At 44.8% G+C, this 16,507-nt stretch overlaps 1 protein-coding gene across 1 annotated transcript in view; it reads left to right on the top strand.

Moving 5' to 3' along the window:
• Positions 1-6: 6 nt before the first annotated feature.
• LOC124028458 (ryanodine receptor 2-like) overlaps positions 7-16,507 on the top strand; it is a gene marked incomplete at its 3' end in the record, with an annotated part of 28,822 nt that continues 12,321 nt past the window's right edge. The window contains exons 1-6 of the mRNA XM_046340506.1: positions 7-14; positions 1,663-1,759; positions 9,508-9,614; positions 10,683-10,734; positions 11,524-11,574; positions 14,803-14,902. Coding sequence (XP_046196462.1) covers positions 10,708-10,734; positions 11,524-11,574; positions 14,803-14,902 — 178 coding nt within the window. The remainder of the gene's footprint in view (positions 15-1,662; positions 1,760-9,507; positions 9,615-10,682; positions 10,735-11,523; positions 11,575-14,802; positions 14,903-16,507) is intronic.

The raw sequence follows: 16,507 nt of genomic DNA, 5'->3' as shown, positions 1-16,507 counted from the left end.
TATAACCTACCCAGGTAAACATGGCTCCCCTGTATAACCTACCCAGGTAAACATGGCCCCCTCTATAACCTACCCAGGTAAACATGGCTCCCCTGTATATAACCTACCCCCAGGTAAACATGGCCCCCTCTATAACCTGCCCAGGTAAACATGAAAACCCCTGTATAACCTACCCAGGTAAACATGGCCCCCCTCTATAACCTACCCAGGTAAACATGGCCCCTCTATAACCTACCTAGGCAAAACATGGCTCCCCTGTATAACCTACCCAGGTAAACATGGCTCCCTGTATAACCTACCCAGGTAAACATGGCTCCCCTCTATAACCTACCCAGGTAAACATGGCTCCCTGTATAACCTACCCAGGTAAAACATGGCTCCCCTGTATAACCTACCCAGGTAAACATGGCCCCCTCTATAACCTACCCAGGTAAACATGACTCCCCTGTATAACCTACCCAGGTAAACATGGCTCCCCTGTATAACCTACCCAGGTAAACATGCCCCCCTCTATAACCTACCCAGGTAAACATGCCTCCCCTGTATAACCTACCCAGGTAAACATGGCCCCCTCTATAAATACCCAGGTAAACATGGCCCCCTCTATAACCTACCCAGGTAAACATGGCTCCCCTGTATAACCTACCCAGGTAAACATGGCCCCCCTCTATAACCTACCCAGGTAAACATGGCCCCCTCTATAACCTACCCAGGTAAACATGGCTCCCCTGTATAACCTACCCAGGTAAACATGGCTCCCTGTATAACCTACCCAGGTAAACATGGCCCCCTCTATAACCTACCCAGGTAAACATGGCTCCCCTGTATAACCTACCCAGGTAAACATGGCTCCCCTGTATAACCTACCCAGGTAAACATGGCTCCCTGTATAACCTACCCAGGTAAACATGGCCCCCTCTATAACCTACCCAGGTAAACATGGCTCCCCTGTATAAACTACAGGTAAACATGGCTCCCCTGTATAACCTACCCAGGTAAACATGGCTCCCCTGTATAACCTACCCAGGTAAACATGGCTCCCCTGTATAACCTACCCAGGTAAACATGGCTCCCCTGTATAACCTACCCAGGTAAACATGGCTCCCCTGTATAACCTACCCAGGTAAACATGGCTCCCCTGTATAACCTACCCAGGTAAACATGGCTCCCCTGTATAACCTACCCAGGTAAACATGGCTCCCCTGTATAACCTACCCAGGTAAACATGGCTCCCCTGTATAACCTACCCAGGTAAACATGGCTCCCCTGTATAACCTACCCAGGTACACATGGCTCCACTTGCCTTCCTTAACTAACCCTAACCTACCCAGGTAAACGTGGCTCCCCTGTATAACCTACCCAGGTACACATGGCTCCACTTGCCTTCCTTAACTAACCCTAACTTACCCAGGTAAACATGTCTCCACCTGCCTTACCTACCTAGCCCTCTCTTTCACCCTGCTCCACCCCCCCATGTAAATGAACATATTCCTGTCGTCTCCTGGTGAATCAACGGGCCTCAGCAGTACATCTTCAGAAAACCCCTGTTCTGTGCAGTTTTATAAAGGATCACTGTCCAACTACTACTTCCTGTCCAGGACAGACTTCTCCCTTTCTCATTCATCCATTCACCTCTGATGACTTCTCTCTGTCTCCCACCAGGCACCGGGCGGTCAACCTGTTTCTACAGGGATATGAGAAGTCCTGGATTGAGACTGAGGAGCACTACTTTGAGGATAAGCTCATAGAGGACCTGGCTGTAAGTGTCCCTCCATTGATAAGCTCATAGAGGACCAGACTGTAAGTGTTCCTCCATTGATAAGCTCATAGAGGACCAGACTGACTGTAAGTGTTCCTCCATTGATAAGCTCATAGAGGACCTGGCTGTAAGTGTTCCTCCATTGATAAGCTCATAGAGGACCTGACTGTAAGTGTTCCTCCATTGATAAGCTCATAGAGGACCAGACTGTAAGTGTTCCTCCATTGATAAGCCCATAGAGGACCTGACTGTAAGTGTTCCTCCATTGATAAGCTCATAGAGGACCAGACTGACTGTAAGTGTTCCTCCATTGATAAGCTCATAGAGGACCTGACTGTAAGTGTTCCTCCATTGATAAGCTCATAGAGGACCAGACTGTAAGTGTTCCTCCATTGATAAGCCCATAGAGGACCTGACTGTAAGTGTTCCTCCATTGATAAGCTCATAGAGGACCAGACTGTAAGTGTTCCTCCATTAATAAGCTCATAGAGGACCAGACTGACTGTAAGTGTTCCTCCATTGACTCATACAGGACCAGACTGTAAGTGTTCCTCCATTAATAAGCTCATAGAGGACCAGACTGACTGTAAGTGTTCCTCCATTGATAAGCTCATAGAGGACCAGACTGACTGTAAGTGTTCCTCCATTGATAAGCTCATAGAGGACCAGACTGTAAGTGTTCCTCCATTGATAAGCTCATAGAGGACCAGACTGACTGTAAGTGTTCCTCCATTGATAAGCTCATAGAGGACCTGGCTGTAAGTGTTCCTCGATTGATAAGCTCATAGAGGACCTGACTGTAAGTGTTCCTCCATTGATAAGCTCATAGAGGACCTGACTGTAAGTGTTCCTCCATTGATAAGCTCATAGAGGACCAGACTGACTGTAAGTGTTCCTCCATTGATAAGCTCATAGAGGACCTGACTGTAAGTGTTCCTCCATTGATAAGCTCATAGAGGACCAGACTGTAAGTGTTCCTCCATTGATAAGCCCATAGAGGACCTGACTGTAAGTGTTCCTCCATTGATAAGCTCATAGAGGACCAGACTGTAAGTGTTCCTCCATTAATAAGCCCATAGAGGACCTGACTGTTAGTGTTCCTCCATTGATAAGCTCATAGAGGACCAGACTGTAAGTGTTCCTCCATTGATAAGCTCATAGAGGACCTGGCTGTAAGTGTTCCTCCATTGATAAGCTCATAGAGGACCTGACTGTAAGTGTTCCTCCATTGATAAGCTCATAGAGGACCAGACTGTAAGTGTTCCTCCATTGATAAGCCCATAGAGGACCTGACTGTAAGTGTTCCTCCATTGATAAGCTCATAGAGGACCAGACTGACTGTAAGTGTTCCTCCATTGATAAGCTCATAGAGGACCTGACTGTAAGTGTTCCTCCATTGATAAGCTCATAGAGGACCAGACTGTAAGTGTTCCTCCATTGATAAGCCCATAGAGGACCTGACTGTAAGTGTTCCTCCATTGATAAGCTCATAGAGGACCAGACTGTAAGTGTTCCTCCATTAATAAGCTCATAGAGGACCTGACTGTAAGTGTTCCTCCATTGGTAAGCTCATACAGGACCAGACTAACTGTAAGTGTTCCTCCATTAATAAGCTCATAGAGGACCAGACTGACTGTAAGTGTTCCTCCATTGATAAGCTCATAGAGGACCAGACTGACTGTAAGTGTTCCTCCATTGATAAGCTCATAGAGGACCAGACTGTAAGTGTTCCTCCATTGATAAGCTCATAGAGGACCAGACTGACTGTAAGTGTTCCTCCATTGATAAGCTCATAGAGGACCTGGCTGTAAGTGTTCCTCGATTGATAAGCTCATAGAGGACCTGACTGTAAGTGTTCCTCCATTGATAAGCTCATAGAGGACCTGACTGTAAGTGTTCCTCCATTGATAAGCTCATAGAGGACCAGACTGACTGTAAGTGTTCCTCCATTGATAAGCTCATAGAGGACCTGACTGTAAGTGTTCCTCCATTGATAAGCTCATAGAGGACCAGACTGTAAGTGTTCCTCCATTGATAAGCCCATAGAGGACCTGACTGTAAGTGTTCCTCCATTGATAAGCTCATAGAGGACCAGACTGTAAGTGTTCCTCCATTAATAAGCCCATAGAGGACCTGACTGTTAGTGTTCCTCCATTGATAAGCTCATAGAGGACCAGACTGTAAGTGTTCCTCCATTGATAAGCTCATAGAGGACCTGGCTGTAAGTGTTCCTCCATTGATAAGCTCATAGAGGACCTGACTGTAAGTGTTCCTCCATTGATAAGCTCATAGAGGACCAGACTGTAAGTGTTCCTCCATTGATAAGCCCATAGAGGACCTGACTGTAAGTGTTCCTCCATTGATAAGCTCATAGAGGACCAGACTGACTGTAAGTGTTCCTCCATTGATAAGCTCATAGAGGACCTGACTGTAAGTGTTCCTCCATTGATAAGCTCATAGAGGACCAGACTGTAAGTGTTCCTCCATTGATAAGCCCATAGAGGACCTGACTGTAAGTGTTCCTCCATTGATAAGCTCATAGAGGACCAGACTGTAAGTGTTCCTCCATTAATAAGCTCATAGAGGACCTGACTGTAAGTGTTCCTCCATTGGTAAGCTCATACAGGACCAGACTAACTGTAAGTGTTCCTCCATTAATAAGCTCATAGAGGACCAGACTGACTGTAAGTGTTCCTCCATTGATAAGCTCATAGAGGACCAGACTGACTGTAAGTGTTCCTCCATTGATAAGCCCATAGAGGACCTGACTGTAAGTGTTCCTCCATTGATAAGCTCATAGAGGACCAGACTGTAAGTGTTCCTCCATTAATAAGCCCATAGAGGACCTGACTGTAAGTGTTCCTCCATTGATAAGCTCATAGAGGACCAGACTGTAAGTGTTCCTCCATTGATAAGCTCATAGAGGACCTGGCTGTAAGTGTTCCTCCATTGATAAGCTCATAGAGGACCTGACTGTAAGTGTTCCTCCATTGATAAGCTCATAGAGGACCAGACTGTAAGTGTTCCTCCATTGATAAGCCCATAGAGGACCTGACTGTAAGTGTTCCTCCATTGATAAGCTCATAGAGGACCAGACTGACTGTAAGTGTTCCTCCATTGATAAGCTCATAGAGGACCTGACTGTAAGTGTTCCTCCATTGATAAGCTCATAGAGGACCAGACTGTAAGTGTTCCTCCATTGATAAGCCCATAGAGGACCTGACTGTAAGTGTTCCTCCATTGATAAGCTCATAGAGGACCAGACTGTAAGTGTTCCTCCATTAATAAGCTCATAGAGGACCTGACTGTAAGTGTTCCTCCATTGGTAAGCTCATACAGGACCAGACTAACTGTAAGTGTTCCTCCATTAATAAGCTCATAGAGGACCAGACTGACTGTAAGTGTTCCTCCATTGATAAGCTCATAGAGGACCAGACTGACTGTAAGTGTTCCTCCATTGATAAGCTCATAGAGGACCAGACTGTAAGTGTTCCTCCATTGATAAGCTCATAGAGGACCAGACTGACTGTAAGTGTTCCTCCATTGATAAGCTCATAGAGGACCTGGCTGTAAGTGTTCCTCCATTGATAAGCTCATAGAGGACCTGACTGTAAGTGTTCCTCCATTGATAAGCTCATAGAGGACCTGACTGTAAGTGTTCCTCCATTGATAAGCTCATAGAGGACCAGACTGACTGTAAGTGTTCCTCCATTGATAAGCTCATAGAGGACCTGACTGTAAGTGTTCCTCCATTGATAAGCTCATAGAGGACCAGACTGTAAGTGTTCCTCCATTGATAAGCCCATAGAGGACCTGACTGTAAGTGTTCCTCCATTGATAAGCTCATAGAGGACCAGACTGTAAGTGTTCCTCCATTAATAAGCTCATAGAGGACCTGACTGTAAGTGTTCCTCCATTGGTAAGCTCATACAGGACCAGACTAACTGTAAGTGTTCCTCCATTAATAAGCTCATAGAGGACCAGACTGACTGTAAGTGTTCCTCCATTGATAAGCTCATAGAGGACCAGACTGACTATAAGTGTTACTCCATTGATAAGCCCATAGAGGACCAGACTGTAAGTGTTCCTCCATTGATAAGCTCATAGAGGACCAGACTGTAAGTGTTACTCCATTGATAAGCTCATAGAGGACCAGACTGTAAGTGTTCCTCCATTGATAAGCTCATAGAGGACCAGACTGTAAGTGTTACTCCATTGATAAGCTCATAGAGGACCAGACTGTAAGTGTTCCTCCATTGATAAGCTCATAGAGGACCAGACTGTAAGTGTTACTCCATTGATAAGCTCATAGAGGACCAGACTGTAAGTGTTACTCCATTGATAAGCTCATAGAGGACCAGACTGTAAGTGTTCCTCCATTGATAAGCTCATACAGGACCAGACTGTAAGTGTCACGCCATTAAAGTGTGAATTCTGGAACACTGTGTGGGAAATCACACAGCAGGGAATGCCTGTGTCTCGTTACAATATGTTTCTAATGACGTGTTGTTGTGTTGATGCTATTTTCCTGCCTGCACACAAACCACGTCCTCATGTTGTTGGCGGAGCATCCATTTGATATTCTGAGCACAGCCACACAGACATAGAACTCTCGGTTTGAAATTAAGTCATGATAGGGTTAACCAGGCTCCAATACCCAGCATTCATTGTGGGCGAAGTGATTTCTTTTTTCTGAAAGCACAAAGAAACAGACTATTGTTTACAAAACAAAAGCAGTCAACGATGCATTCCTTTCAGATAACGTTTCTGAGAATTTCCTCTCAATGCACCGGAGGGAAGGAATGAACTATGTGGAGGAGACTAGAGAGAGTTACCTGGAATGAACTATGTGGAGGAGACTAGAGAGTTACCTGGAATGAATTATGTGGAGGAGACTAGAGAGTTACCTGGAATGAACTATGTGGAGGAGACTAGAGAGAGTTACCTGGAATGAACTATGTGGAGGAGACTACAGAGAGTTACCTGGAATGAACTATGTGGAGGAGACTAGAGAGAGTTACCTGGAATGAACTATGTGGAGGAGACTAGAGAGAGTTACCTGGAATGAACTATGTGGAGGAGACTAGAGAGAGTTACCTGGAATGAACTATGTGGAGGAGACTAGAGAGAGTTACCTGGAATGAACTATGTGGAGGAGACTACAGAGAGTTACCTGGAATGAACTATGTGGAGGAGACTAGAGAGAGTTACCTGGAATGAACTATGTGGAGGAGACTAGAGAGTTACCTGGAATGAACTATGTGGAGGAGACTAGAGAGAGTTACCTGGAATGAACTATGTGGAGGAGACTAGAGAGAGTTACCTGGAATGAACTATGTGGAGGAGACTAGAGAGAGTTACCTGGAATGAACTATGTGGAGGAGACTAGAGAGAGTTACCTGGAATGAACTATGTGGAGGAGACTAGAGAGAGTTACCTGGAATGAACTATGTGGAGGAGACTACAGAGAGTTACCTGGAATGAACTATGTGGAGGAGACTAGAGAGAGTTACCTGGAATGAACTATGTGGAGGAGACTAGAGAGAGTTACCTGGAATGAACTATGTGGAGGAGACTAGAGAGAGTTACCTGGAATGAACTATGTGGAGGAGACTAGAGAGAGTTACCTGGAATGAACCATGTGGAGGAGACTAGAGAGAATTACCTGGAATGAATTATGTGGAGGAGACTAGAGAGAGTTACCTGGAATGAACTAGAGTCCATTGTAGATGTACTGAGTAGAATAGAAAACCCTGTTGGAAAAATGTAGAGAATTGTTGTTGATTGAATTGAGATGAGAACAGTTTTATTTTTCAAGGAACACCCACCCAAATATATTCATCACTGGTCTCTAGGGAGTAGTGTTCATATGGTCTCTAGGGAGTAGTGTTCATATGGTCTCTAGGGAGTAATGTTCATATATTCATCCATGGTCTCTAGGGAGTAGTGTTCATATGGTCTCTAGGGAGTAGTGTTCATATGGTCTCTAGTTAGTAGTGTTCATATGGTCTCTAGGGAGTAGTGTTCATCTGGTCTCTAGGGAGTAGTGTTCATATGGTCTCTAGGGAGTAGTGTTCATATGGTCTCTAGGGAGTAGTGTTCATATGGTCTCTAGGGAGTAGTGTTCATATGGTCTCTAGGGAGTAGTGTTCATATGGTCTCTAAGGAGTAGTGTTCATATGGTCTCTAGGGAGTAGTGTTCATATGGTCTCTAGGGAGTAGTGTTCATATGGTCTCTAAGGAGTAGTGTTCATATGGTCTCTAAGGAGTAGTGTTCATATGGTCTCTAGGGAGTAGTGTTCATATGGTCTCTAGGGAGTAGTGTTTATATGGTCTCTAGGGAGTAGTGTTCATATGGTCTCTAGGGAGTAGTGTTCATCTGGTCTCTAGGGAGTAGTGTTCATCTGGTCTCTAGGGAGTAGTGTTCATATGGTCTCTAGGGAGTAGTGTTCATCTGGTCTCTAGGGAGTAGTGTTCATATGGTCTCTAGGGAGTAGTGTTCATCTGGTCTCTAGGGAGTAGTGTTCATATGGTCTCTAGGGAGTAGTGTTCATCTGGTCTCTAGGGAGTAGTGTTCATATGGTCTCTAGGGAGTAGTGTTCATATGGTCCCTAGGGAGTAGTGTTCATATGGTCTCTAGGGAGTAGTGTTCATATGGTCTCTAGGGAGTAGTGTTCATATGGTCTCTAGGGAGTAGTGTTCATATGGTTTCTAGGGAATAGTGTTCATAACACGTTTTTGTTCCCAGAAAGGGGATGTGATCCTTATCAGAGTTTATTTTGTGGTTGAGACTTGTTACCTGTGTAGATGTAATGTAGACTAGAAGTTACCGTAGTAAGAGAGACTTGTTACCTGTGTAGATGTAGTGTAGACTAGAAGTTACCGTAGTAAGAGAGACTTGTTACCTGTGTAGATGTAGTGTAGACTAGAAGTTACCGTAGGAAGAGAGACTTGTTACCTGTGTAGATGTAATGTAGACTAGAAGTTACCGTAGGAAGAGAGACTTGTTACCTGTGTAGATGTAATGTAGACTAGAAGTTACCGTAGGAAGAGAGACTTGTTACCTGTGTAGATGTAATGTAGACTAGAAGTTACCGTAGGAAGAGAGACTTGTTACCTGTGTAGATGTAATGTAGACTAGAAGTTACCGTAGGAAGAGAGACTTGTTACCTGTGTAGATGTCATGTAGACTAGAAGTTACCGTAGGAAGAGAGACTTGTTACCTGTGTAGATGTCATGTAGACTAGAAGTTACCGTAGGAAGAGAGACTTGTTACCTGTGTAGATGTAGTGTAGACTAGAAGTTACCGTAGGAAGAGAGACTTGTTACCTGTGTAGATGTAATGTAGACTAGAAGTTACCGTAGGAAGAGAGACTTGTTACCTGTGTAGATGTAGTGTGGCCTAGAAGTTACCGTAGGAAGAGAGACTTGTTACCTGTGTAGATGTAGTGTAGACTAGAAGTTACCGTAGGAAGAGAGACTTGTTACCTGTGTAGATGTAGTGTAGACTAGAAGTTACCGTAGGAAGAGAGACTTGTTACCTGTGTAGATGTAGTGTAGACTAGAAGTTACCGTAGGAAGAGAGACTTGTTACCTGTGTAGATGTAGTGTAGACTAGAAGTTACCGTAGGAAGAGAGACTTGTTACCTGTGTAGATGTAGTGTGGCCTAGAAGTTACCGTAGGAAGAGACGTTTGACGTTTGTGGATTGTGAAGAACCATTTTTAATTTTTTATTCTGTCTTCACAGAGGCCTGGAGGAGAGGAGCCTCCTGAAGAAGATGAGGGAGCCAAGAGGATCGACCCTCTTCATCAGCTCATACAGTTATTCAGTAGGACGGCCCTGACTGAGAAGTGGTGTGTACCTCTGCTCTGTAGCTGGTCCTAGTAAACTATAGTCATACCAGGACTGTAACTAGTAATGTTTCCTTTATAGAGGTGGGTATCTCTGCTCTGTAGCTGGTCCTAGTAAACCATAGTCATACCAGGACTGTAACTAGTAATGTGTCCTTTATAGTGGTGGGTATATCTGCTCTGTAGCTGGTCCTAGTAAACTATAGTCATACAATTTACATTTAAGTCATTTAGCAGACGCTCTTATCCAGAGCGACTAATGTGTCCTTTATAGAGGTGGGTATCTGCTCTGTAGCTGGTCCTAGTAAACTATAGTAATACCAGGACTGTAACTAATAGTGATGCTAGTAATGTTACCTTTATGGAGGTGGGTATCTCTGCTCTCTAGCTGGTCCTAGTAAACTATAGTCATACCAGGACTGTAACTAGTAATGTTTCGTTTATAGAGGTGGGTATATCTGCTCTGTAGCTGGTCCTAGTAAACTATAGTCATACCAGGACTGTAATTAGTAATGTTTCCTTTATAGAGGTGGGTATCTCTGCTCTGTAGCTGGTCCTAGTAAACTATAGTCATACCAGGACTGTAACTAGTAATGTTTCCTTTATAGAGGTGGGTATATCTGCTCTGTAGCTGGTCCTAGTAAACCTTAGTCATACCAGGACTGTAACTAGTAATGTTTCCTTCTGTAGTGGTGTGTATCTCTGCTCTGTAGCTGGTCCTAGTAAACTATAGTAATAAAACTATAGTAATACCAGGACTGTAACACTCTCTATATCAAATCAAATTTATTTATATAGCCCTTCGTACATCAGCTGATATCTCAAAGTGCTGTACAGAAACCCAGCCTAAAACCCCAAACAGCAAACAGCAAACAATGCAGGTGTAAAAGATACATCATCCTCTCTACCTGGTGGTATAAAACCATAGTAATGCCAGGGCTGTAACTGATATTGGCATTAGTAACACTTCCATTACAGTGGATCTGATGTCTACCTGATGTTCTAGAACCTTCCTGATTCTACTACTCGTTATGACACAATAATAATGACCTTATCTACTGTGTGTTGCAGTAAGCTGGAAGAGGACATTCTCTACATGGCCTATGCTGACATTATGGCTAAGGTACCTCTTGTATTCAGAGTGGTCTTAATCCATTATGTTTTTCTACTGATTCATCAATTACTTGATTGGTCCTATCACTTCATTGGTTGATTGATTTATTATTTGATTGGTCCTATCACTTCATTGGTTGATTGATTTATTATTTGATTGGTCCGATCACTTCATTTGTTGATTGATTTATTATTTGATTGGTCCGATCACTTCATTGGTTGATTGATTTATTATTTGATTGGTCCGATCACTTGGTTGATTGATTTATTATTTGATTGGTCCTATCACTTCATTGGTTGATTGATTTATTATTTGATTGGTCCTATCACTTCATTGGTTGATTGATTTATTATTTGATTGGTCCGATCACTTCATTGGTTGATTGATTTATTATTTGATTGGTCCTATCACTTCATTGGTTGATTGATTTATTATTTGATTGGTCCGATCACTTCATTGGTTGATTGATTTATTATTTGATTGGTCTGATCACTTGGTTGATTGATTTATTATTTGATTGGTCCGATCACTTCATTGGTTGATTGATTTATTATTTGATTGGTCCTATCACTTCATTGGTTAATTGATTTATTATTTGATTGGTCCTATCACTTCATTGGTTGATTGATTTATTATTTGATTGGTCCTATCACTTCATTGGTTGATTGATTTATTATTTGATTGGTCCTATCACTTCATTGGTTGATTGATTTATTATTTGATTGGTCCGATCACTTGGTTGATTGCTTGATTGGTTATGATGTCTTTCTCTTTCTGTATCATCCATTTCTCCACCAGAGCTGTCATGATGAAGAGGATGAGGATGGAGAGGAGGTGAAGACTTTTGAAGTAGGTATCTCCTCTTGAACACCGTCCAACCCATTTAACGTTTGCCCATCCCTCCCCCAGAAGCATTTTAAAAAGAGGGTGACGTCTTTTAAAATGTGGGTTATTTCGTTTCCCATGGCTTGCAGGCAGCTTTTAAATGACCCCTGAAGAGTAGGGCACGTAGAGTCTACTCTCTGAGTTGAGATAATGACCCCTGAAGAGTAGGGCACGTAGAGTCTTCTCTCTGAGTTGAGATAATGACCCCTGAAGAGTAGGGCACGTAGAGTCTTCTCTCTGAGTTGAGATAATGACCCCTGAAGAGTAGGGCACGTAGAGTCTTCTCTCTGAGTTGAGATAATGACCCCTGAAGAGTAGGGCACGTAGAGTCTTCTCTGAGTTGAGATAATGACCCCTGAAGAGTAGGGCACGTAGAGTCTTCTCTCTGAGTTGAGATAATGACCCCTGAAGAGTAGGGCACGTAGAGTCTTCTCTCTGAGTTGAGATAATGACCCCTGAAGAGTAGGGCACGTAGAGTCTTCTCTGAGTTGAGATAATGACCCCTGAAGAGTAGGGCACGTAGAGTCTACTCTCTTTGTTGCGATAATGACCCCTGAAGAGTAGGGCACGTAGAGTCTTCTCTCTGAGTTGAGATAATGACCCCTGAAGAGTAGGGCACGTAGAGTCTACTCTCTTTGTTGCGATAATGACCCCTGAAGAGTAGGGCACGTAGAGTCTTCTCTCTGAGTTGAGATAATGACCCCTGAAGAGTAGGGCACGTAGAGTCTTCTCTCTGAGTTGAGATAATGACCCCTGAAGAGTAGGGCACGTAGAGTCTACTCTCTTTGTTGCGATAATGACCCCTGAAGAGTAGGGCACGTAGAGTCTTCTCTCTGAGTTGAGATAATGACCCCTGAAGAGTAGGGCACGTAGAGTCTTCTCTCTTTGTTGAGATAATGACCCCTGAAGAGAGGGCACGTAGAGTCTTCTCTCTGAGTTGAGATAATGACCCCTGAAGAGTAGGGCATTCTCTCTGAGTTGAGATAATGACCCTGAAGAGTAGGGCACGTAGAGTCTTCTCTCTGAGTTGAGATAATGACCCCTGAAGAGTAGGGCACGTAGAGTCTTCTCTCTGAGTTGAGATAATGACCCCTGAAGAGTAAGTCTTCTCTCTGAGTTGAGATAATGACCCCTGAAGAGTAGGGCACGTAGAGTCTTCTCTCTGAGTTGAGATAATGACCCCTGAAGAGTAGGGCACGTAGAGTCTTCTCTCTGAGTTGAGATAATGACCCCTGAAGAGTAGGGCACGTAGAGTCTTCTCTCTGAGTTGAGATAATGACCCCTGAAGAGTGGGCACGTAGAGTCTTCTCTCTGAGTTGAGATAATGACCCTGAAGAGTAGGGCACGTAGAGTCTTCTCTCTGAGTTGAGACAATCTTGTGCAATTCAAACTTTCTCACACGGCCTCGTTCATTGACAAACCAGATGATCAGATGATAATGATATGGCTCATCGGTCTCATACCTGGTGTAATTTACCAGAGATTGACAACATTTTTTTATTTGATTTATTTAACGAGGCAAGTGCGTTAAGAACAAATGCTTTATATACAATGACGGCCTACCCTGGCCAAACCCTAAACCCGGACGACACTGGGGCCAATGACGGCCTACCCTGGCCAAACCCTAAACCCGGACGACACTGGGGCCAATGACGGCCTACCCTGGCCAAACCCTAAACCCAGACGACACTGGGGCCAATGACGGCCTACCCTGGCCTAACTCTAACCCCAGACGACACTGGGGCCAATGACGGCCTACCCTGGCCAAACCCTAACCCCGGACGACGCTGGGGCCAATTGTGCTCCGCCCTTTTGAACTCCCAATCACGGCCGGTTGTGATACAGCCTGGAATCGAACCAGGGGACGTATGTAATGACGCCTGTAGCACCGAGACGCAGTGCCTCTTAGACCTCTTCTCCACTCTGGAGCCCCTGTTATAATGGAACATGGTGTACATCTCTAGCTTTTTTTTCTCCTCGTGTGGTTTGTGTGATCATGCAGCGACACCCGTAAAACACTGAGGATGTTAATCAGCATGGCTTTTCAGTAGGCTGCTCCTCAGGACCACATCCTGTCCTTATTACACCCGTAAAACACTGAGGATGTTAATCAGCATGGCTTTTCAGTAGGCAGCTCCTCAGGACCACATCCTGTCCTTATTACACCCGTAAAACACTGAGGATGTTAATCAGCATGGCTTTTCAGTAGGCAGCTCCTCAGGACCACATCATGTCCTCATTACACCAATCTTTTCACCACCATTTTCTAGGAGGTTTTTCTATTTTCTGAGTATAGCTGGGTGGGATCCGTGTGAAATGACACCATTCTGTTTCCCCAGTGTGATATAAACAAAGGTTTAAGCAACAAAATTGCCAAGAAGGAGGAAGAATCTCTGGTAACAAAGTTCTCAAAAAAAAAAACACAACTGTCTCTTGTTGATTTTGCATCTTGTTTCCTTTCCGGTATTTCTGTATTTCCTGTTCCTTTTGAAGGTTCCTCATTCATATCGTTCATCCCCGCCCCGCCCCTCTCCGCTTCCTGATTTGTTTTTTTTCCTTCAACACAGTAAAAAAAAAAAAAAAAAAAAGCCTAAATTAGGAGAGCGGCCATCTTGCTTTTCCCGAGCTCTTCCATCCCCTTGTGTCCTTCTGCTGTGGCTCAGATGGAAAGTGGGGAAGCAGCCACGCCTGGACCCCTATAGCGCTCTCTGCCATGCTGTTCCCTCAGTCAGGCAGAGGTGTTGCTGCTGTTCGGTTGTCACTGTTTCAGTGGGTGTTGCTGGAGACATGACACTGTCCCCCTCGTTGTCTCATCTGTCTCATGTCCCTCAGCACTGAGCTTACAGTCCACCTCACTGTACTAACACACAGACAGACTGCCTGCTCCCATCCAGCTCCAAGCCCTCTGTAGTCTTAACTAGCCAACGTGGGGCCCTGTGGTTATGTATTGTAATACATTTGTCTTCAACAGGCATTATTAACACAGATGACATCATCCTGAATTTAATTAGACTTTGATAGAATACACCTACGGAAGGTGATCTTGGACCTGGTGCAGGAGTAGGTCTTCACCTCCAGGGTGGTGTTGAGTGTCTTGTAGCCCGATGGGCGCACGGTGGTCTGATTGGACAGGAAGGTGCAGTCTCTCAGGTCTCTCCTCCTCCTCCTCCTCTTCCTCCCTCCCTCCTGTAGGAAAAAGAGATGGAGAAACAGAAGCTGCTATATCAGCAGGCCAGGTTACACGACCGAGGTGCTGCAGAGATGGTGCTGCAGACTATCAGCGCCAGCAAAGGTAAGAGTACAATGGATGAACAGGATGTCCACCGAGTGGACAAAACATTAGGAACACCTTCCTAATGTTGGGTCGCTGCACCCCCCTACCCCCTTTTCGACCCTCAGAACAGACTCGATTCGTCGGGTCATGGACTCCACAAGGTGTCTGAAAGAGTGACACAGGGGATGCTGGCCCATGTTGACTCTACAAGGTGTCTAAAACAGTGACACAGGGGATGCTGGCCCATGTTGACTCTACAAGGTGTCTGAAAGAGTGACACAGGGGATGCTGGTCCATGTTGACTCCAATGCTTCCCACAGTTGTGTCAGGTTGGCTGGATGTCCTTTGGGTGGTGGACTATATTCTTGATACACACGGGAAACTGTTGAGCATGAAAAACCCAGCAGCGTTGCAGTTCTTGGCAAAAACCGGTGCGCCCTGGACCCTACTACCACACCCTGTTCAAAGGCACTTGAATATTTAGTATTGCCCATTCACCCTCTGAATGTCACACACACAGTATCAAAGTCTCAATTGTCTCCAGGCTTAAAAATCCTTCTTTAACCCCCGTCTCTTCCCCTTCATCTACATGTCGCCTCCCTTCATCTACACGTCTCCTCCCCTTCATCTGCATGTCTCCTCCCCTCATCTACATGTCTCCTCCCCTTCATCTACATGTCTCCTCCCCTCATCTACATGTCCCATCACCTTCATCTACATGTCTCCTCCCCTTCATCTACATGTCCCCTCCCACTCATCTACATTCCTCCTCCCCTTCATCTACATGTCTCCTCCCCTTCATCTACATGTCTCCTCCCCTTCATCTACATACCTCCTCCCCCTCATCTACATGTCTCCTCCCCTTCATCTGAATGTCTCCCCCTCATCTGAATGTCTCCTCCCCTTCATCTACATGTCTCCTCCCCTCATCTACATGTCTCCTCCCCTTCATCTACATGTCTCCTCCCCTGGATCTCATGGTCAGTCTGTTATTGAAAGAGCCCCTTCATCTACATGTCTCCTCCCCTTCATCTACATGCCTCTGTCCACAGTTCATCTACATGTCTCCTCCCCTTCATCTAAATGTAACACACAGTCCCCTTCATCTACATGTCTCCTCCCCTTCATCTACATGTCCCAGTTCATCTACATGCCTCCTCCCCTTCATCTGAATGTCTCCTCCCCTTCATCCGAATGTCTCTTCATCTACATGTCTCCTCCCCTTCATCTACATGTCTCCTCCCCTTCATCTACATGTCTCCTCCCCTTCATCTACATGTCTCCTCCCCTTCATCTACATGTCTCCTCCCCTTCATCTACACTGATTGAAGTGGGATCATATCTTTCACCTGGATTCACCTGGTCAGTCTGTTATTGAAAGAGCAGCCATGTGTGATGAATACATTGGACATCTCAGTGACCCTTAACACACAGTAAAGCAGAGCTCTGTCCACAGTAGGTAGGCAGCTACGTTGTGACGTACTAGACCCAGTATAAAGATGACTCTCACAGTAAAGCAGAGCTCTGTCCACAGTAGGTAGGCAGCTACGTTGTGACGTACTAGACCCAGTATAAAGATGACTCTCACAGTAAAGCAGAGCTCTGTCCACAGTAGGTAGGTAG

This window comes from Oncorhynchus gorbuscha, unplaced genomic scaffold (assembly GCF_021184085.1).
Source record: "Oncorhynchus gorbuscha isolate QuinsamMale2020 ecotype Even-year unplaced genomic scaffold, OgorEven_v1.0 Un_scaffold_4210, whole genome shotgun sequence".
NCBI classification, from domain to species: domain Eukaryota; kingdom Metazoa; phylum Chordata; class Actinopteri; order Salmoniformes; family Salmonidae; genus Oncorhynchus; species Oncorhynchus gorbuscha.
This window is presented reverse-complemented; position numbering and strand designations above follow the sequence as displayed.